General features: G+C 43.0%; 2 protein-coding genes across 2 annotated transcripts in view; one reads left to right on the top strand and one right to left on the bottom strand.

Annotated features, from left to right (window-relative positions):
* Positions 1-15130, top strand: part of phf19 (PHD finger protein 19) — a 54645-nt gene extending 39515 nt beyond the window's left edge. Inside the window, exon 15 of the mRNA XM_031890547.1 lies at positions 14930-15130. Coding sequence (XP_031746407.1) covers positions 14930-14933 — 4 coding nt within the window. The 3' untranslated portion in view covers positions 14934-15130. The remainder of the gene's footprint in view (positions 1-14929) is intronic.
* On the bottom strand, positions 7959-21125 carry LOC100487399 (protein CutA homolog). Its single transcript, XM_031891246.1, has 6 exons — positions 20307-21125; positions 15091-15236; positions 13636-13695; positions 13399-13444; positions 13231-13280; positions 7959-8989 (listed from the first exon to the last, which is right to left on the bottom strand). Exons 1-6 carry the CDS (start codon positions 20496-20498, stop codon positions 8887-8889), a joined length of 597 nt encoding a protein of 198 aa, XP_031747106.1. The 5' UTR covers positions 20499-21125; the 3' UTR covers positions 7959-8886.
* Positions 21126-22169: the final 1044 nt, after the last annotated feature.

Here is a 22169-nt window from a genome sequence, read left to right as displayed (position 1 = left end):
CCCCCGGGCGGCCGGTGTCCCCCCCCGACGCGTTTCCCTTAAGCACTTAAATCTCACCAGCTACAGCCTATTGAGATGCCCTACAAATCAATGGGAAGTTTGGTTGAGTTCCCCAAACCCCACCCCCCACCAATCACATTTTTTGCTGCAACAAAACCAAGATTAACCCTTATGGGAACTGAAAATTAGTCATGTGACTAATCTGAATCCAATTTCTACAGTACTGAATGTAGACCCAATGTTGTAGAACACAATATAGCTACAAAGGGCTTCTAACCTACTAGATACCTACTAGATATCATGATATTTCTGTGAACCCAAATTACTGAATTGAGGAGTGAGGTCACAACCTAGAACGTTTTATTGAAACGTTCGACGCTCAAATAATGAATGTAGAATGTATGTTCTAATATAGTTGTTCTGCTCTACCAATCAGAAGACTTTTGGTACAAGTTGGGGGGGTAAAAGTCTCTAGGAAGAGCCAAAAGTACATGATTAAACCTTTTTTGTTTTTTCTTAAAACCTCAAAAATTAACTTACTCCCATAATGCAATTAAATTGCAAAGAGCCCATATTTGGGAGTATTTCCTAACTGACAAAATGTTTTTGAACATCAGGAATCAATCTGTAACCAATCGGAACAGTAGAATATTCACTGGGGCAAAAGCAAAGTAGCGAATGAGATGCCCAGGGCTCCAATACCTATGCATTAGGATTAGGACGTGTTATTAATCTAATATACTGACTTGAGCCCTTTAAAAGGAAAGCACCTTAAATAGTGATTGGTGGACCCAGTCCACCTGACACAGGGAGGCTGAGGAGAGACAAGGAACTGGTCCAGAAGTGTATTGTATGTTATGAAATTCTACCCCTATGCCCTTTTGATGAAGCGACTTCTGTGGTGCTTCCGCTGCCTACTAGTAATGCACATACCACTCAAAGAGATGACCGTATAGAGGAGTGGCTGGTCAGGTAGTGGAAGTTGTGAGTAGGGAGAGGTCCATGACCCCAAGCTTTCATCTAGAACTAGGGATAGGCACTAATGGTGGTTGGGTTTGGCCAATATGTGTGGTTTACTCCAAGGTTGGGCGGGTTCTAGAGCACCACCACTGCCTACCCAAGTTCCTATCCTGCTTACAACCTATCAGAAGCTGCCTTTCTTCCATACCAACATAAACCCTCTTTGCCTTTCCATTTTCTGCCTGCTGATGTAGTTTGGTCTTTACCAGAGTCACATTAGATGCTCACTAAGGCCTTACTGCAAGCTCATTGGTGAGCTTGAGTGTTCTAAGCTGCAAACTGCCAAACATTTAATATATTAAACAATGCAAAATTTGTTGGTTTTTTTTTTTAACTTTATATTTTCAAGCACCTCCTACTGAGATTAGTGACCCTACAAACCAAGTAAAATGTGGAATGCAAACTAATAGGAAATGTAAAAGATTCAAAAACAGCTAAGAAATAAAGTAAAAAAGTGCAATGAAAAGTGAATGTTAAGGAGGGATGCACCAAATCATTTTTGGTTTCAGGGCTTTTGTGAAGAATTTGGTATTCTGAAGACAAAAAAATGTTGTATATTGAAATTTGAAAAAATGAAATTGACAACAAACCGTTTTTTAAACGAAAACTATACCCCCAAACAATGTAGGTCTCTATAAAACTATATTGCATAAACAGCTCATATGTAATTTTAGATGCTTCATCTAAATAAACCATTTTCATATAAATATACTTTCTTAGCAGTATGTGCTATTGGGTAATCCTAAATAGAAACTGCCATTTTAAGTACTAAGGGCCGCCCCCTGGGATCATAGGATTCACAGTGCACACAAACAAGCCAAGGCACGCATACATGCTAGGCCCCATCAGCCAATGAATGGACAGAGTTCTGCCTTTTGCTCCCACACTACTTCCTGTTACAGTTAGAGCTGCATTACTTCCTGTCAGCTGATCTCTGAGGGAGCACACAGCCCATCACTAAATGGCGGCTCAAGGGAAAGGATGTAAAAGGGCAATATTTACTGATATATATATTCCAGTTTGGGGAGATTCTTTAACAGGGTCGGACACCCCGTCCGACCCTGTTTAAGAAACTCACAAACTGGGGATACCGGGGAAAAAACCCGATCCCTGTTACCGTTTCCCCTGGCCACTGATTTCCTCCCCTGACGCATTTCTCTTACGTGTGCTCAGGGGAGGACGTCGGCCAGGGGCCCTGCAGAGGGTTGGGGGGCCCCTGCAGGGAATGCAGGGGCACCTTGGGGTGCGGTGGGCTCTTCACCCCCCAGTCTGACCCTGTTCTTTAATGAGCCACTTAGTTTCTATCATTATCTCTTGGTTAATTATTAATTCTGGGGGTGTAGTTTTACTTTACGTTTTTCCAACACTTCAAATTCCATTGATTTTTTAAGGGTTCAGGGGACGATTGATGATCGTTCGTAAATCAGCCCCCATCGAATCCAGCAAAAAGTGATCACATTTGGATTTGGTGCATCCCTAATTAATCCCTAATGCTTTTCTTTAACCGCGGAGAATTGAGGTCGGTCCAGTAGGATGGGCTTGGAATGACTAAAGGTGGCCATACACGTTAAGGTCGCCAAACGAGCGGATCTTTTCCCAATATCCCCTCCTACGGGTGGGGGATATTAGGTGAATTCGGTCGTTTGGCCCCGGGGCCAAACGACCGATCCAAATACATTTTTTAACCTGCCTGATTGATATCTGCCCAATTTCAGGTCTGATATCGGTCGGGCAGGCCTGCCGTTAGTGCCCTTACACGGGCCGATTAGCTGCCGAATCGGTCTAAAGGTCCCCGTACACCTTCAGATGCGATGTTGCCAAGCGAGCGTATTTTCTCCCGATTTCCCCCACCCCACCGATAACTGGAGAATCCAGGCTAATTCAATCGTTTTGCCCTGGGGCCAAACGATCGAATTACAGGTATCGGACCCGTTATCCAGAAAGCTCCGAATTACGGAAAGCCCGTCTCCCATAGACTCCATTTTAATCAAATAATTCAGAATTTTAAAACTGATTTCCTTTTTCTCTGTAATAATAAAACAGTACCTGTACTTGATCCCAACTAAGATATAATTACCCCTTATTGGGGCAGAACAGCCCTATTGGGTTTATTTAATGGTTAAATGATTCCCTTTTCTCTGTAATAATAAAACAGTACCTGTACTTGATCCCAACTAAGATATAATTACCCCTTATTGGGGCAGAACAGCCCTATTGGGTTTATTTCATGGTTAAATGATTCCCTTTTCTCTGTAATAATAAAACAGTACCTGTACTTGATCCCAACTAAGATATAATTACCCCTTATTGGGGCAGAACAGCCCTATTGGGTTTATTTCATGGTTAAATGATTCCCTTTTCTCTGTAATAATAAAACAGTACCTGTACTTGATCCCAACTAAGATATAATTACCCCTTATTGGGGGCAGAACAGCCCTATTGGGTTTATTTAATGGTTAAATGATTCCCTTTTCTCTGTAATAATAAAACAGTACCTGTACTTGATCCCAACTAAGATATAATTACCCCTTATTGGGGGCAGAACAGCCCTATTGGGTTTATTTAATGGTTAAATGATTCCCTTTTCTCTGTAATAATAAAACAGTACTTTGTAATTGATCCCAAATAAGATATAATTAATCCTTATTGGATGCAAAACAATCTTATTGGGGTAAATTAATATTTTATAGATTTTTTTTTAGCAGACTTAAGGTATGGAGATCCAAATTACGGAAAGACCCCTTATCCGGAATACCCTTGGTCCCGAGCATTCTGGATAACGGGTCCTATACCTGTATAACGAGCCAATGCGGTCCTCTATCCGACTAGATTTTTTAACCTGCCCGATCGATACGTGGTCGGGCAGGCCCATTGTTTGTGCCCCTACATGAGCCGATTAGCTGCCAAATCGGTCTAAGGGACCCATATCGGCAGCTAGAATCGGCCCGTGTATGGGGACCTTAAGGGACACATATCGGCTGCTACTGTCGGCCCATGTATGGCCGCCTTCTTCCAATCTTTGATGGGGGGGGGGGGGAATGTAATAGAAAGTTGCTAATGGGGAAAAATATGCGTCTGGCGAATCCTTTTTGTTTCCTTTGTGCGTTAGAGACCTACTATAATTTTTTAACAAAGATATATACATTTCTTATACATAACTATTTACTAAATACTTATATGTGAGCATGTACATTTACATATAGATCTATATATGAACACGCGTGCGTTTTTTTTTTTTTGTTTTTTTTTTTTAAAGGGGCGGTTTGGTTTATATCATCGTTACGTAGCTCATATAAAAGTCGAATTTTTTATTTTTTACAATTTTAATAGGAAAGAAATGTTTTTTATATTAGAAGAGGCGCCTAAACTTACGTTAAGCCCCGATCAGTAATGATTGTATTGCTATTTCCGGATAGAATTTCTAATGCTGCTAGTGTGTTATCTCCCGTCGCCGTTAGAGGGACTCGATGCCCCTGAACATTGCAGGTCTCCATAAAACAGACCATATTTTAAAGAAAAATATATTTTTGTAAGTATATGTGCCATTGGATTATGTCAACATAGGCCGCTGCCATTTTAAGTATTAAGCCCCGCCCCTTTGGCTCGTATGAACCACCTCACTTGAGGGCATAAAAACAAGCTAGGTTACAACAACCAACGAATGAACAAAGTTTGGTGTTTTACCTGAATTTTTCTCATTTCACAATTGGATAATGTGTGTAAGGAGCACCGAACGTCACAAAATGGTGGCTCACAGTTAAAGTTAAAACCATTATTATTGATATGTATGAGTCTATTTGATAAGATTCTTTGATAGGTTACCTATTAGGATATAAAGTATCTGCTGGTTACACTTGCTTTTAATAGCATATAGAGCCCCCCCTTTAAGGCTTTTAACCCCCCCACCCCTTAGGAAATAAATAAAATGTGGACTGGCACTGGGCTGGGATAGTATTGGGAAGGCACTGAATTAGCCAAATTATCTCATCCGGCCAAACTGAATACACCAATAGGGCGACATTAATTTGTGGTGATCGCGTCTTAAAGCAGCATTCATAAGCACCTTGGTTCTGATTGGATGAAACTATTTTTCATTAATAATATCACTTAGCTGCATGTGGGGGCGTGTTTCTTTTCAATATTTACTGTAGCAGTGAAAACGTTGGCCAAGATTGGGTGAATAAAACTCATTAAGGCATATGCCACTTAACTGTACGGTGGCAGCCATGTTTGTTTCCTATCAGCCGGTATCTACAGTCCATAAACTGCAGTAGACAGGAGTCACTGGTTTCCTGTAACTTGTTGGACCTCCGAGGGGGACTTTATTGGAAAAGTCTGACAACCACTGCCGTTAGACATTTTAACATTTCTTTCGAAGGTAACGCTCTATAAAAGTAATTGTCCAATCAGCAAAGGGTGTAGGTCAGCTCTGTATTAGATATCAATTGACCATAAATAAGACGGAATCGATACTGTTTAACGCCCCCAGCATGTAACCTGCACCTCCAGTTAGGGGATATCAGTGTATTTTGGTACAGGTATCGAACCCCTTATCCGGAAACCCATTAATCAGAAAGTTCCGAATTACAGAAAGCCTGTCTCCCATAGACTCAATCAAATAATGATTCCCTTTTCGCTGTAATAATAAAACAGTACCTGTACTTGATCCCAACTAAGATATAATTACCCCTTATTGGGGCAGAACAGCCCTATTGGGTTTATTTAATGGTTAAATGATTCCCTTTTCTCTGTAATAATAAAACAGTACCTGTACTTGATCCCAACTAAGATATAATTACCCCTTATTGGGGGCAGAACAGCCCTATTGGGTTTATTTCATGGTTAAATGATTCCCTTTTCTCTGTAATAATAAAACAGTACCTGTACTTGATCCCAACTAAGATATAATTACCCCTTATTGGGGCAGAACAGCCCTATTGGGTTTATTTAATGGTTAAATGATTCCCTTTTCTCTGTAATAATAAAACAGTACCTGTACTTGATCCCAACTAAGATATAATTACCCCTTATTGGGGGCAGAACAGCCCTATTGGGTTTAATTACTGTTTAAAATTTTTTTTAGCAGACTTAATGATCAGAATTACGGAAAGACCCCTTATCCGGAAAACCCCAGGCCCCGAGCATTCTGGATAACGGGTCCCATACCTGCACTGAATGTCTGTTCATAACTGCTGGGGGCTAATAGTGCATTGTATCCACTTTAATATTTCTGATGCAGTTCAGTACTTAGTGGGGGAGGAAGGGAGTATATAGCAGTGGGGGGAGCAGATTAGAATTGGACTCTGTTTGGTCCTTTATGCTCCACAGCCCTGGTACATTGCCTGGTAATACTGTGTGACTTTAGGGATTGTATTCATTTGTATTCATGCACCACTGACTGTGTTTCGGGTTGTTTTTATGAATGTGCCCTGTGATACAAACCATTTTAAAATGATCATTTCAACAAAGAGAATACGGTTTTAATAAATTATTGGGAGATTAAAAACAAAAAAAAATTGTTTGGTTAACTTCAGTGTTGTTGGTGTAACATGTATTTTGGGTAAGGGGCAAGGTTCATACAGAATGGGGAGACACAGAGGGGCCCTGCCCACACAGAGGGGAAGGTGAGGGGCACATACAGAATGGGGAGACACAGAGGGACCCTGCCCAGACAGAGGGGAAGGTGAGGGGCACATACAGAATGGGGAGACACAGAGGGACCCTGCCCAGACAGAGGGGAAGGTGAGGGGCACATACAGAATGGGGAGACACAGAGGGACCCTGCCCAGACAGAGGGGAAGGTGAGGGGCACATACAGAATGGGGAGACACAGAGGGACCCTGCCCAGACAGAGGGGAAGGTGAGGGGCACATACAGAATGGGGAGACACAGAGGGACCCTGCCCAGACAGAGGGGAAGGTGAGGGGCACATACAGAATGGGGAGACACAGAGGGACCCTGCCCAGACAGAGGGGAAGGTGAGGGGCACATACAGAATGGGGAGACACAGAGGGACCCTGCCCAGACAGAGGGGAAGGTGAGGGGCACATACAGAATGGGGAGACACAGAGGGACCCTGCCCAGACAGAGGGGAAGGTGAGGGGCACATACAGAATGGGGAGACACAGAGGGACCCTGCCCAGACAGAGGGGAAGGTGAGGGGTACATACAGAATGGGGAGACACAGAGGGACCCTGCCCAGACAGAGGGGAAGGTGAGGGGTACATACAGAATGGGGAGACACAGAGGGACCCTGCCCAGACAGAGGGGAAGGTGAGGGGCACATACAGAATGGGGAGACACAGAGGGACCCTGCCCAGACAGAGGGGAAGGTGGGGGGCACATACAGAATGGGGAGACACAGAGGGACCCTGCCCAGACAGAGGGGAAGGTGAGGGGTACATACAGAATGGGGAGACACAGAGGGACCCTGCCCAGACAGAGGGGAAGGTGAGGGGTACATACAGAATGGGGAGACACAGAGGGACCCTGCCCAGACAGAGGGGAAGGTGAGGGGCACATACAGAATGGGGAGACACAGAGGGACCCTGCCCAGACAGAGGGGGGGGGCACATACAGAATGGGGAGACACAGAGGGACCCTGCCCAGACAGAGGGGAAGGTGAGGGGTACATACAGAATGGGGAGACACAGAGGGACCCTGCCCAGACAGAGGGGAAGGTGAGGGGTACATACAGAATGGGGAGACACAGAGGGACCCTGCCCAGACAGAGGGGAAGGTGAGGGGCACATACAGAATGGGGAGACACAGAGGGACCCTGCCCAGACAGAGGGGAAGGTGGGGGGCACATACAGAATGGGGAGACACAGAGGGACCCTGCCCAGACAGAGGGGAAGGTGAGCAGTGCAAAGACTCATTGAACCTAACAGTACAATACATTATGGCAGATGTGTTGGGATAACAGACAGTCAAAAGAGTAAACCTGGTAAGAACATTTATTTTAGAATCCTAGAAAACAAAATTTGCATAGTCTTTGTAATTAAATATTAAATCAAAACACATTTTTAAAATTCAGTTTAGTTCAGAATATTTGCCTAAAGATTATATAACTTGGAACCCCCACCTCCAGTCCTTCTTGTTGTGATTGTGTTTATAATTTGAGGCTAATTTCCTGTATTTAAACATATTCCAGCCTTGGTCACATATCTAGTAAATGAGCATTACTAAAGGGATCTCTGTATTGTGCCTCCATTTTGCTCTGATTCCTTCTTTCTTAGTGGCAGACAAAGTTGGAAGTTGCAACAATTGCTTTATATTTTTGAAGGCACCTAATGAAGTTCAGCACTTACAGAGATGGGAACTCAGGAACTGAATCTGGGTGATTTTTTTTTTCTTCTAGCCACACCCATTATATTTCTAACCACACCCCTTGTTTAAGACACCCCATTGTTACTTTCTCTGGTGTCCATGTTACTTGAACACCTAAACCAGTGGTTCAAATCGATGGTTGGACACCATAAACACCTAAACCAATGGTTCCCAAGCCGTGGAACTTGGAGCTCAGCCTGAAGTCTACTTAGGAAGAAATTTGTAAAAAAAAATACCCCTGAAGGCTCAGCTTGAAGGTCACTTAGGCGTGAGAATTGTGCTAAATTGATGTTCTTGGAACTATGGCTGATGCACCAACGCTTGCCTATATATCTAGCCTTGTCATGATGAGCTCAGGGAAGAAGCCTGACCAAAAGTTGGACCTCTTAGGTGGACGTAAACCAAAACATTCAACAACCTCTGACTTGGACCTTTCTGATGCGCAACTTGCAGTTTCAGCGGACAGAGGAACATATTGGTTGGTGTTCTATAAGCCCATCTCCTGTATCCATGTAGAACAACCGCACATCCCTTTAGTTATTTCTCGGAAATCACATTTTCAATCATCTTCAGATAATCCAGGTTTCCTTGGTCAATTGGAACACTGATAAAATCAGGGGTTTCAAAGATGTGAACAAACCTGGTGGGGTCAAAAAACTTAGTTTTATGCAGCCATATGACCACCCCATCCCACCCAAAAAGCCAGGGAACTAACTATATGGAGAGCCATGGCCATGTATAAGAACCCCTCTGCTGTCAGGGAACCAACTGTACCCAATGCATTGGGAGAAAGGGACTATGTACCCCCCCCCCCCCCCTACTTTCCACACCTGCCCAGATAGCCAAATCAGTCTCTCGTGAATCAACTGTTCCATTTCCATTAAAATTCTATTCCTGCTATTAAATGGGAGGAGGCATCTACTGAATGACCAAGGCCAAGGGCTTGGTCAATAAGTAGATACCTCCCCCCATTTAATAGGCATGGCTACCTTTACCCTTACCCAATATTTAATTGATACCACTAAATATCCTCCTACCCCAGCTGGAAGTGAAACCTGAACCACAGAGATACCTTTGTCGATACTGTACAATAAATAAAACATTTTCACCAGGTCTAGTAACCCATAGCACCCAGTCAACAAGTATCATTTACCGGTCACCTGATGAAAGATCTCCTTGGTTGTTATGGGTTACTAGACCTGGTACACACTGGGACTTTTATTACATTATATATATATATATATATATATATATATATATATATATATATATATATATATATATATATATATATATATATATATATATATATATACAGTTCAAAATGTACAGCACTCACGAAATAAATGGTTACCGATTGCCTGGGTGCAGTCCTCATTGGCGTAGACAGTAGGTGAAAATGGATCGCGATCCATTTTCACCTACTATATATATATATATATATATATACAGTGGTGTGAAAAACTATTTGCCCCCATCCTGATTTCTTATTCTTTTGCATGTTTGTCACACTTAAATGTTTCTGCTCATCAAAAACCGTTAACTATTAGTCAAAGATAACATAATTGAACACAAAATGCAGTTTTTGAATGAAGGTTTATGTTATTAAGGGAGAAAAAAAACTCCAAATCTACATGGCCCTGTGTGAAAAAGTGATTGCCCCCCTTGTTAAAAAATAACTTAACTGTGGTTTATCAATTTCAATTTTCAATTTCAATATCAATTTCTGTAGTCACCCCCAGGCCTGATTACTGCCACACCTGTTTCAATCAAGAAATCACTTAAATAGGAGCTACCTGACACAGAGAAGTAGACCAAAAGCACCTCAAAAGCTAGACATCATGCCAAGATCCAAAGTAATTCAGGAACAAATGAGAACAAAAGTAATTGAGATCTATCAGTCTGGTAAAGGTTATAAAGCCATTTCTAAAGCTTTGGGACTCCAGCGAACCACAGTGAGAGCCATTATCCACAAATGGCAAAAACATGGAACAGTGGTGAACCTTCCCAGGAGTGGCTGGCCGACCAAAATTACCCCAAGAGCGCAGAGACAACTCATCCGAAAGGCCACAAAAGACCCCAGGACAACATCTAAAGAACTGCAGGCCTCACTTGCCTCAATTAAGGTCAGTGTTCACGACTCCACCATAAGAAAGAGACTGGGCAAAAACGTCCTGCATGGCAGATTTCCAAGGCGCAAACCACTTTTAAGCAAAAAGAACATTATGGCTCGTCTCAATTTTGCTAAAAAACATCTCAATGATTGCCAAGACTTTTGAGAAAATACCTTGTGGACCGACGAGACAAAAGTTGAACTTTTTGAAAGGTGCATGTCCCGTTACATCTGGCGTAAAAGTAACACAGCATTTCAGAAAAAGAACATCATACCAACAGTAAAATATGGTGGTGGTAGTGTGATGGTCTGGGGTTGTTTTGCTGCTTCAGGACCTGGAAGGCTTGCTGTGATAGATGGAACCATGAATTCTACTGTCTACCAAAAAATCCTGAAGGAGAATGTCCGGCCATCTGTTCGTCAACTCAAGCTGAAGCGATCTTGGGTGCTGCAGCAGGACAATGACCCAAAACACACCAGCAAATCCACCTCTGAATGGCTGAAGAAAAACAAAATGAAGACTTTGGAGTGGCCTAGTCAAAGTCCTGACCTGAATCCTATTGAGATGTTGTGGCATGACCTTAAAAAGGCGGTTCATGCTAGAAAACCCTCAAATAAAGCTGAATTACAACAATTCTGCAAAGATGAGTGGGCCAAAATTCCTCCAGAGTGCTGTAAAAGACTCATTGCAAGTTATCGCAAACGCTTGATTGCAGTTATTGCTGCTAAGGGTGGCCCAACCAGTTATTAGGTTCAGGGGGCAATTACTTTTTCACACAGGGCCATGTAGGTTTGGATTTTTTTTCTCCCTAAATAATAAAAACCCTCATTTAAAAACTGCATTTTGTGTTTACTTGTGTTATCTTTGACTAATAGTTAAATGTGTTTGATGATCAGAAACATTTTGTGTGACAAACATGCAAAAGAATAAGAAATCAGGAAGGGGGCAAATAGTTTTTCACACCACTGTATATATATATATATATATATATATATATATATATTTACAGGTATGGGATCCCTTATCCGGAAACCCGTTATCCAGAAAGCTCAGAATTATGGGAAGCCCGTCTCCCATAGACTCCAATCAAATAATTCAGAATTTTAAAACTGATTCCCTTTTCTCTGTTTTGATAAAACAGTACCTGTACTTGATCCCAACTAAGATATAATTACCCCTTATTGGGGCAGAACAGCCCTATTGGGTTTATTTAATGGTTAAATGATTCCCTTTTCTCTGTAATAATAAAACCGTACCTGTACTTGATCCCAACTAAGATATAATTACCCCTTATTGGGGCAGAACAGCCCTATTGGGTTTATTTAATGGTTAAATGATTCCCTTTTCTCTGTAATAATAAAACAGTACCTGTACTTGATCCCAACTAAGATATAATTACCCCTTATTGGGGGCAGAACAGCCCTATTGGGTTTATTTCATGGTTAAATGATTCCCTTTTCTCTGTAATAATAAAACAGTACCTGTACTTGATCCCAACTAAGATATAATTACCCCTTATTGGGGCAGAACAGCCCTATTGGGTTTATTTAATGGTTAAATGATTCCCTTTTCTCTGTAATAATAAAACAGTACCTGTACTTGATCCCAACTAAGATATAATTACCCCTTATTGGGGGCAGAACAGCCCTATTGGGTTTATTTCATGGTTAAATGATTCCCTTTTCTCTGTAATAATAAAACAGTACCTGTACTTGATCCCAACTAAGATATAATTACCCCTTATTGGGGCAGAACAGCCCTATTGGGTTTATTTAATGGTTAAATGATTCCCTTTTCTCTGTAATAATAAAACAGTACCTGTACTTGATCCCAACTAAGATATAATTACCCCTTATTGGGGGCAGAACAGCCCTATTGGGTTTATTTAATGGTTAAATGATTCCCTTTTCTCTGTAATAATAAAACAGTACCTGTACTTGATCCCAACTAAGATATAATTACCCCTTATTGGGGCAGAACAGCCCTATTGGGTTTATTTCATGGTTAAATGATTCCCTTTTCTCTGTAATAATAAAACAGTACCTGTACTTGATCCCAACTAAGATATAATTACCCCTTATTGGGGGCAGAACAGCCCTATTGGGTTTATTTAATGGTTAAATGATTCCCTTTTCTCTGTAATAATAAAACAGTACCTGTACTTGATCCCAACTAAGATATAATTACCCCTTATTGGGGGCAGAACAGCCCTATTGGGTTTATTTAATGGTTAAATGATTCCCTTTTCTCTGTAATAATAAAACAGTACCTGTACTTGATCCCAACTCAGATATAATTACCCCTTATTGGGGGCAGAACAGCCCTATTGGGTTTATTTAATGGTTACATGATTCCCTTTTCTCTGTAATAATAAAACAGTACCTGTACTTGATCCCAACTCAGATATAATTACCCCTTATTGGGGGCAGAACAGCCCTATTGGGTTTATTTAATGGTTACATGATTCCCTTTTCTCTGTAATAATAAAACAGTACCTGTACTTGATCCCAACTCAGATATAATTACCCCTTATTGGGGCAGAACAGCCCTATTGGGTTTATTTAATGGTTAAATGATTCCCTTTTCTCTGTAATAATAAAACAGTACCTGTACTTGATCCCAACTAAGATATAATTACCCCTTATTGGGGGCAGAACAGCCCTATTGGGTTTAATTAATGTTTAATTGATTTTTTAGTAGACTAAAGGTATTATATATATATATATCATGGTTTTGTGCTTGGAATCACCAGGCATTGGTTGCTTACCGGATATAGGCAAACAATTCAGGCATCATGGATGTCTTTGACCTTATAATCTAGGAGAAAAATAAAAAAATAATCTCTGATTTCACCAGTATATAAATGCGGCAATTGGTGCAGTAGGGCATTTATAGTATTATCCCTTTAAAATGCCTACAAAGGGCTGATACTTACAAGGAGTATTTCAGTGGATTCCTCGATTTCTCCGTTCCAAATGGAGCTGCCAAAACAATGAGACAATGGGGGAAATTTACAAAACTGTCAGTAAGAACGATGTTCTAAACTGTTCATTGGCCTATCATGTTTGTGGACCTACCGCATACACAGCTGATGGTACTACTGGCCCAAAAGAAAGCCCATAAAGAATATTGTTAGAAATCCATCCACAGAGAAATGTAACTATCTACTTACAGAACTGGCGTCCTTGGCATGATGTTCACACTAGCAGCTAATCTCTTCTCTAAGGTACCCCTAGGGAGAAAATAGAGCAAAGAATAGCAATCTATTGCCTCCTGGGAATTAGGTGATTCTTAATAGCATATATCTAGTTGGCTGAGGAGATCACCCATATGTATAAATACAAATATACAGAGAAGGAATGCTCTGGGCACACAATAAGCTGTACCCCCATACTGTACTGTCTAAGGGAAACACTATGGCACCCCCTACCCATATGTATAAATACAAATATACAGAGAAGGAATGTTCTGGGCACACAATAAGCTGTACCCCCATACTGTACTGTCTAAGGGAAACACTATGGCACCTCCCTCCCATATAAATACAAATATACAGAGAAGGAATGTTCTGGGCACACAATAAGCTGTACCCCCATACTGTACTGTCTAAGGGAAACACTATGGCACCCCCTACCCATATGTATAAATACAAATATACAGAGAAGGAATGTTCTGGGCACACAATAAGCTGTACCCCCATACTGTACTGTCTAAGGGAAACACTATGGCACCTCCCTCCCATATAAATACAAATATACAGAGAAGGAATGTTCTGGGCACACAATAAGCTGTACCCCCATACTGTACTGTCTAAGGGAAACACTATGGCACCCCCTACCCATATGTATAAATACAAATATACAGAGAAGGAATGTTCTGGGCACACAATAAGCTGTACCCCCATACTGTACTGTCTAAGGGAAACACTATGGCACCTCCCTCCCATATGTATACAAATATACAGAGAAGGAATGTTCTGGGCACACAATAAGCTGTACCCCCATACTGTACTGTCTAAGGGAAACACTATGGCACCCCCTACCCATATGTATAAATACAAATATACAGAGAAGGAATGTTCTGGGCACACAATAAGCTGTACCCCCATACTGTACTGTCTAAGGGAAACACTATGGCACCTCCCTCCCATATGTATAAATACAAATATACAGAGAAGGAATGTTCTGGGCACGCAATAAGCTGTACCCCCATACTGTACTGTCTAAGGGAAACACTATGGCACCTCCCTCCCATATGTATAAATACAAATATACAGAGAAGGAATGTTCTGGGCACACAATAAGCTGTACCCCCATACTGTACTGTCTAAGAGAAACACTATGGCACCTCCCTCCCATATGTATAAATACAAATATACAGAAAAGGAATGTTCTGGGCCCTAGTATAGTACAAATATACAGGAAATGTAGCAAAAAAAAAAGTTGTGCTTTGTTTTTGCCCCACAGCTGACCTCCACCGACCCCATACAAAAGGTTTCAGAAACTGAAAAATGACTCGATTGACGGGATTGGCAACACAACATTAGACTCCTCATGAATAAAATATAAACACAACAGTACCGCCCTACCCACGTCTGAATTATTTAGCACGGCTGTGCCAACTGTACCTGGCAATCTCTTTTGCAATTTGCTCATTCGGGCAGTTGACGAAAACCAAGGAATGGGTTCCTGAGATGTAACTGCCGGTGATCGCAGAGTGAATGTGACAGAAAATGCTCTTTAATATGGGGTGCATACAGGAGCCAAGGATGACCTAAAGGCAAAAACATTGGGTGACAAACATGAGCCACTACCCAGTCAGCAGTGCTATTCTGATACCTACTGGGAGCTGCTATCTTGCTCCCTTCCCATTGTTCTGCTGATTGGCTGCTGGGGGTGAGGGGGGGGGGATATCACTCCAACTTGCAGCGCAGCAGTAAAGTGTGCCTGAGTCTGAGCTTTCAGCCAGCGCTACACATTAGAACTGCTTTCAGCTAACCTATTGTTTCTCCTACTCCCATGGAACTGGAGGAGTCCCAAGTCGGACTTGGATTTCTTACTATTGAGTGCTATTCTGATACCTACTGGGAGCTGCTATCTTGCTCCCTTCCCATTGTTCTGCTGATCGGCTGCTGGGGGTGAGGGGGGGGGATATCACTCCAACTTGTAGTGCAGGAATAAAGTGTGCCTGAAGTTTATCAGAGCACAGGTCACATGACTGTAGCTGGTCATGGGCAGGTTTATAAATAGATAAAAGATAGAAGTTAGTTGGTTTGGGTTCAGGAATGGGCGGATCGATAAATTATCATACTGTGCATCACTACCATCATGTAGGGGTCATTTATAAAGACTGGGCAAATTTGCCCCGGGCAGTAACCTATAGCAACCAATAAGTGATTAACCGTTTGCATCCAGCTGCAGATTGACACTGCAAGTAAACACCTTATTGGTTGCCATGAGTTACTACCCAGGTACAAATTTGCCCAGTCTTCATAAATGGCCCCCACAGACTTCATGCCCCCCCCCCCCCCCCCATCCTGTAACCATTCACCTGAGACCCAGAATCAGGTACATATGTTAACCTTTATAAAGGCCTTATAGTTTTTGACATATAAATTTTATAGTAAATAAAGTACCCCCTATTGTAAAATATAGGGATATTATAAGTCCCCGAGGAGTTCCTTATAATATATAGTGAATAAAGTGCCCCCTATTGTAACATATAGGGATATTATAAGCCCCCGAGGGGTTCCTTATAATATATAGTGAATAAAGTACCCCCTATTGTAACATATAGGGATATTATAAGTCCCCGAGGAGTTCCTTATAATATATAGTGAATAAAGTACCCCCTATTGTAACATATAGGGATATTATAAGCCCCCGAGGGGTTCCTTATAATATATAGTGAATAAAGTACCCGAATAAAGTACCCCCTATTGTAACATATAGGGATATTATAAGCCCCCGAGGAGTTCCTTATAATATATAGTGAATAAAGTGCCCCCTATTGTAACATATATGGATATTATAAGCCCCCGAGGAGTTCCTTATAATATATAGTGAATAAAGTGCCCCCTATTGTAACATATAGGGATATTATAAGTCCCCGAGGAGTTCCTTATAATATATAGTGAATAAAGTACCCGAATAAAGTACCCCCTATTGTAACATATAGGGATATTATAAGTCACAGAGGAGTTCCTTATAATATATAGTGAATAAAGTACCCCCTATTGTAACATATAGGGATATTATAAGCCCCCGAGGAGTTCCTTATAATATATAGTGAATAAAGTACCCCCTATTGTAACATATAGGGATATTATAAGCCCCCGAGGAGTTCCTTATAATATATAGTGAATAAAGTGCCCCCTATTGTAACATATAGGGATATTATAAGCCACAGAGGAGTTCCATATAATATATAGTGAATAAAGTGCCCCCTATTGTAACATATAGGGATATTATAAATCACTGAGGAGTTCCGTGATCATATTTTATACAGGTCATGGAACTCCGAGGTGACTTCTAATATCCTCATATTTTCATCACTAAGCTCCAATTATAACTGATGACATCACTAAGCACCGTTAATAAGGATATAATATACAGTTTGGTCCCATAGGGAAATGACCCAACTGTATATTATATATATATATATTATTATATGCTATAATTTAGCATATTGCTGCCTTGTGCTGAAATCAGCCAATTGGAGCAGGGGAAATGAGTCAGCGACTCACAGCATGGATGCACTGGATGCAGCTCAGAAAAAGAATGTTAGGTTGAGAAATCAATAAATAAATGATTAAACCTTTGTAAAACCAATAATTTTTAAACATCCGCTACAATTTCACAGACTTTTTCTACACAATACAAGCAATTCCACCAGTAATAGTGACCTGTGTACCAGTCACACTTGGGCTCAAATCCTATTTACTGGATATGTGATCGTAATGTGAGGCATCTGCGCCTCAAGCCTGACACAGCCATGAATATTTCATTGGCCCTGGATGTGCCGCTTGCTGAAATATTCATTCCCTTCATTATGTCTCCGCTTGCCTAATGCTATTCCAAGTGTGGCAGTCGCGCGGCTCATTACGTGCTGGGTGAGAAGCTACAGGTGTCCTGGGAAAGCCAATCCCATTCCGCACAATACTCGCCTTTGTGAGAGTCACCAGCGGCCGGCACTGATTCGCTGAACCCATATTGCCCGAGTACCCAGCAGAACAATGGGAAGGGAGCAAGATAGCAGCTCCCAGTAGGTATCAGAATAGCACTCAATAGTAAGAAATCCAAGTCCGGCTTGGGACTCCTCCAGTTACATGGGAGTAGGAGAAACAATAGGTTAGCTGAAAGCAGTTCTAATGTGTAGCGCTGGCTCCTTCTGAAAGCTTAGACTCAGGCACACTTTACTGCTGCGCTGCAAGTTGGAGTGATACCCCCCCCTAACCCCCAGCAGCCGATCAGCAGAACAATGGGAAGGGAGCAAGATAGCAGCTCCCAGTAGGTATCAGAATAGCACTCAATAGTAAGAAATCCAAGTCCGGCTTGGGACTCCTCCAATTACATGGGAGTAGGAGAAACAATAGGTTAGCTGAAAGCAGTTCTAATGTGTAGCGCTGGCTGAAAGCTCAGACTCAGGCACACTTTACTGCTGCGCTGCAAGTTGGAGTGATATCCCCCCCTCCCCCCCAGCAGCCAATCAGCAGAACAATGGGAAGGGAGCAAGATGGCAGCTCCCAGTAGGTATCAGAATAGCACTCAATAGTAAGAAATCCAAGTCCGGCTTGGGACTCCTCCAGTTACATGGGAGTAGGAGAAACAATAGGTTAGCTGAAAGCAGTTCTAATGTGTAGCGCTGGCTCCTTCTGAAAGCTCAGACTCAGGCACACTTTACTGCTGCGCTGCAAGTTGGAGTGATATCGCCCCCCCGCTCACCCTCAGCAGCCAATCAGCAGAACAATGGGAAGGGAGCAAGATAGCAGCTCCCAGTAGGTATCAGAATAGCACTCAATAGTAAGAAATCCAAGTCCGGCTTGGGACTCCTCCAGTTACATGGGAGTAGGAGAAACAATAGTTTAGCTGAAAGCAGTTCTAATGTGTAGCGCTGGCTTCTTCTGAAAGCTCAGACTCAGGCACACTTTACTGCTGCGCTGCAAGTTGGAGTGATATCTGGAAGATAGAGTGGACTGGAATACAAATAGGCGAGGGCCTGAATAGAAAGATTAGTAATAAAAAGTAGCAATAACAATACATTTGTAGCCTTACAAAGCATTTGTGTTTTAAATGGGGGTCAGTGACCATATTCAGATGAAGAAGGCAAATCATTCAGAAACTTTAAAAAATGAAGACCAATTGAAAATTGCTTAGAATTAGCCATTCTATAACATACTAAAAGTTAAACTAAAGGTGAACCACCCCTTTCCTCTTCGCCTAGAGGGAGGATATACCCACCCGGGGTATCATGTACATGATTACAATCATTGGGGCGGAGGTGCCTAACATTTGGCACCTCCCAGTAATTAACCCTTCTCTTCTCCTTTAAGGCTATTTGGCTGCCCTTGAGATTTGGCAGCGATGGCCGCATTATTCTGACGGACAGCGGCAAGTGGGTCCCATTCACACGCGGTGATGTCATTGAGAATAAAATGGGAATGTTGGGTTGAGCCAAGTTCCGGGACACGCCGCCATTCCTTCCTGCGCGCACCATACGGACTACGTGACATGAGTGAGAATGAGACATTATTATTATTATTATTACCTACATACCGACCGCTAAGTTTCCATGCCCCGTACTGATGGCAGAAATGGGGTTAAAAAAACATGTGTGGCGGTAACATTAAAGGGGAACTACACTCCCAAATTGCATTTTCTAATGAAAATGGGGTACACTGTTATTAAAGGGGTAGGTTCACCTTTAACTATGCTATAGAATGCCCAATTCTAAGCACCTTTCCAATTGGTCTTCATTATTTATTATCGTTTATGACTTATTTGCCGCCTTCTTCTCTTTGCAGCTTTCAGTTGGGGGTCAAAGAGGCCCATCGGCATCGCCAATGAGGGAACAGATCAAGATTCTACATTAGAACTGTGAGTCCAAAGGATTTTTCGAAAAATCTTCCCACGTATTGTGTATCTGACGATACCCTTGGGGGGACCTACAATGGGAGTCACTTTCGTACAATTGGTGCCTGCCAAGTATTTCATGCTTAGAACCTCCTCCCATTGGTTATTTTTAGGGCTTTATCCTACAATTTCAGGCTGAATGTGAGCCCACACGCTAGTGATGTGCGGACTGGCCCAATACCCGCGGGTCGGGAGGGTTCGGCCGACCCAGGGGGTGCAGGGCCCACCGGTGCTCCCACCCCAGGGGCCCTGCAGGCCGCGTCCCCCACACCCACTAATCCGTCTCCCCCACAGGGTCCCCCACCCTACATCCTCCCCTGAGTGCATGTAAGTTTAACGCATCAGGGGAGGAATGGTTGGCCGGAGGAGCGCCGGCAAGGGTCGGGTCTGGGCCACCGGGGCCCACCGGGATTTTTCCCAGTGTCCCGTTGGCCCAGTTTGACCCTGGGCCAACCTCTGCACAACATTTTCAGGTCGAGGACGGGTTCGGATCGACCTAACACTGCCAGCTTCCTGGTTCCGGATCTCTTATAGCCAGGTTAAGTAAAACTCGACCCACACATCACTATCAATATAGGACCTTGGCTATAAAGCAAGTGGTGTAGGTGATTTATTTGGGGCCAATATAGGGTGCAGAGCATCATGGGTAGAGGAAGCCAGACCCTGTGACACAGGGATCAGAGGAGCCAGCCATTGGCTGTAGGAAACTTACCAGCAGAACCAAGATCCAGGCTGAGCGGTGCCCATTGTGAGGCAGCCCCTGGCAGCAGCAGTTCATGTTCAGGGGGCTCTCAGCAGTCCCATCGCTACGGAGACGGTGCCGGGAAGGAGGCGTGGGAAGTCGATCCGGCTGAGTTTGTGGCACCGGGATCATTAGCAAGCTCTGCCGCTGCTCCCAGATCATAATACTCCTCTATCCCTCCCTGCTTGGCTTGTACATGCATTCATTAGGTGCTAAAGCCCTGCGTCTCCCATGGGTCTGCTAAGGACAAGCTTCTAATCTGTTCCAAAGCGCCCCCCCTCCCTTACTTGCCCTCGCCGGGATAAGACTACCGAGCTCTTTAAAGGGGATCTGCACCCAAAAACTTCTTTTTGCCTATTTATTTATCCCTTTCTGACTCCTGAAAATAATGCAGCAGAAGACAGATACCTTCCAGGTCTGCCGTCTTCTACATTGTGTCAGGAGTCAGAACCAGTAGCACAGGAGGGATATATACATCCAGTGTCGGGGGGAAACCGTTTCTCTTGCAAATGTCAGTTTGTCCCCCTGAGCTTTCTGAACAGGAAGTAGAATGTCCAAAGGGAAATTGCTTCCCTCGGAGACAGGACATGCACATTACAGGAGAAGGAAGGGGAAAATCACTGGGGAGTGCCATTGTTACCTGCTACCCCAGGGTGGGTGCTACTACTCTTAAAAAACATGGACCACCCCGGGGTTCTGTTTAAGGGGGCATCTAATCCCTGTGTCCTGGGCATCCCCTGTGCCACGCAGGGTAAGACATGCTCAAGGCTTCTTAAAGAGGTAGTTCACCTTTATTTAACTTTAAGTATGTTATAGAATGGCTAATTCTAAGCAACTTTTCAATTGGACTTCCATAGTTTTTTAATTACTTGCCTTCTTTTTCTAACTCTTTGCAGCTTTCAATAGGTGTCACTGACCCCGGCAACCAATAAAAACTAATGCTCTGTGAGGCTCCAGTTTTATTGTTATTGTTACTTTTTAGAACTTTCTTTTCTAGTCAGGCCCTCTCCTATTCATATACCAGTCTCTGATCCCAACCACTTCCTGGTTGCTAAGGTAACTTGGACCCTAGCAACCACATCGCTGCTGAAACGCCATACTGGAGAGCTCCTAAACTGAATGAACTAACTATAAAGCTACAAACAATAAAAAAATGAAGACCAATTGCAAATATCACTCTCTACATGCAACTGGTGGGCCCTACCGCTCTGACTGAGGCAAATAAGAACCCCATAAGTTATTGTTACTTTTTGTAACTTTCTTTTCTATTCAGTCCCTCTCCGATTCATATACCAGTCTCTCATTCAAACCACTCCCTGGTTGCTAAGGTCATTTGAACCCTAGCAATCAGCTGTTATATCCAGCTGCTGAACAAAAGTTGAAATAATAAAATTAAAAAATACCTTGAATAGGTGCAGGGGATGCCTAGAATACCAGAAGGGGAGGGCAGGGTCGGACTGGGGGAGTGCAGGGCCCACCGGGGCTCCCGCCCCAGGGGCCCTGCAAGTGCCCCTGCCGGCCACGTTCCCCCCCCCCCCATAGGAGCCCCCATAATCCCCCCACCCAACGTCCTCACCTGAGCACATACATTTAACGTGTCAGGGGAGGAACGGTTGGGCAGAGGGAGCGCCATCAAGGGTTGGGTCTGGGCCGCTGGGGCCCACCGGGATTTTTCCCGGTGTCCTGGCGGCCCAGTCCGACCCTGGGAGGGGTATCTACTTGGCACCCCCAAAATGATTACCTTTCCTCGTTCTTTATATCTTTTGAATACAATGTTTAGTATGCAAAATGTATTCACTAGTGTTAACTACAAGTCCCAGCATGCTCAGCTCT

Source organism: Xenopus tropicalis, chromosome 8 (genome assembly GCF_000004195.4).
Source record: "Xenopus tropicalis strain Nigerian chromosome 8, UCB_Xtro_10.0, whole genome shotgun sequence".
Taxonomy (NCBI): Eukaryota; Metazoa; Chordata; class Amphibia; order Anura; family Pipidae; genus Xenopus; species Xenopus tropicalis.
This window is presented reverse-complemented; position numbering and strand designations above follow the sequence as displayed.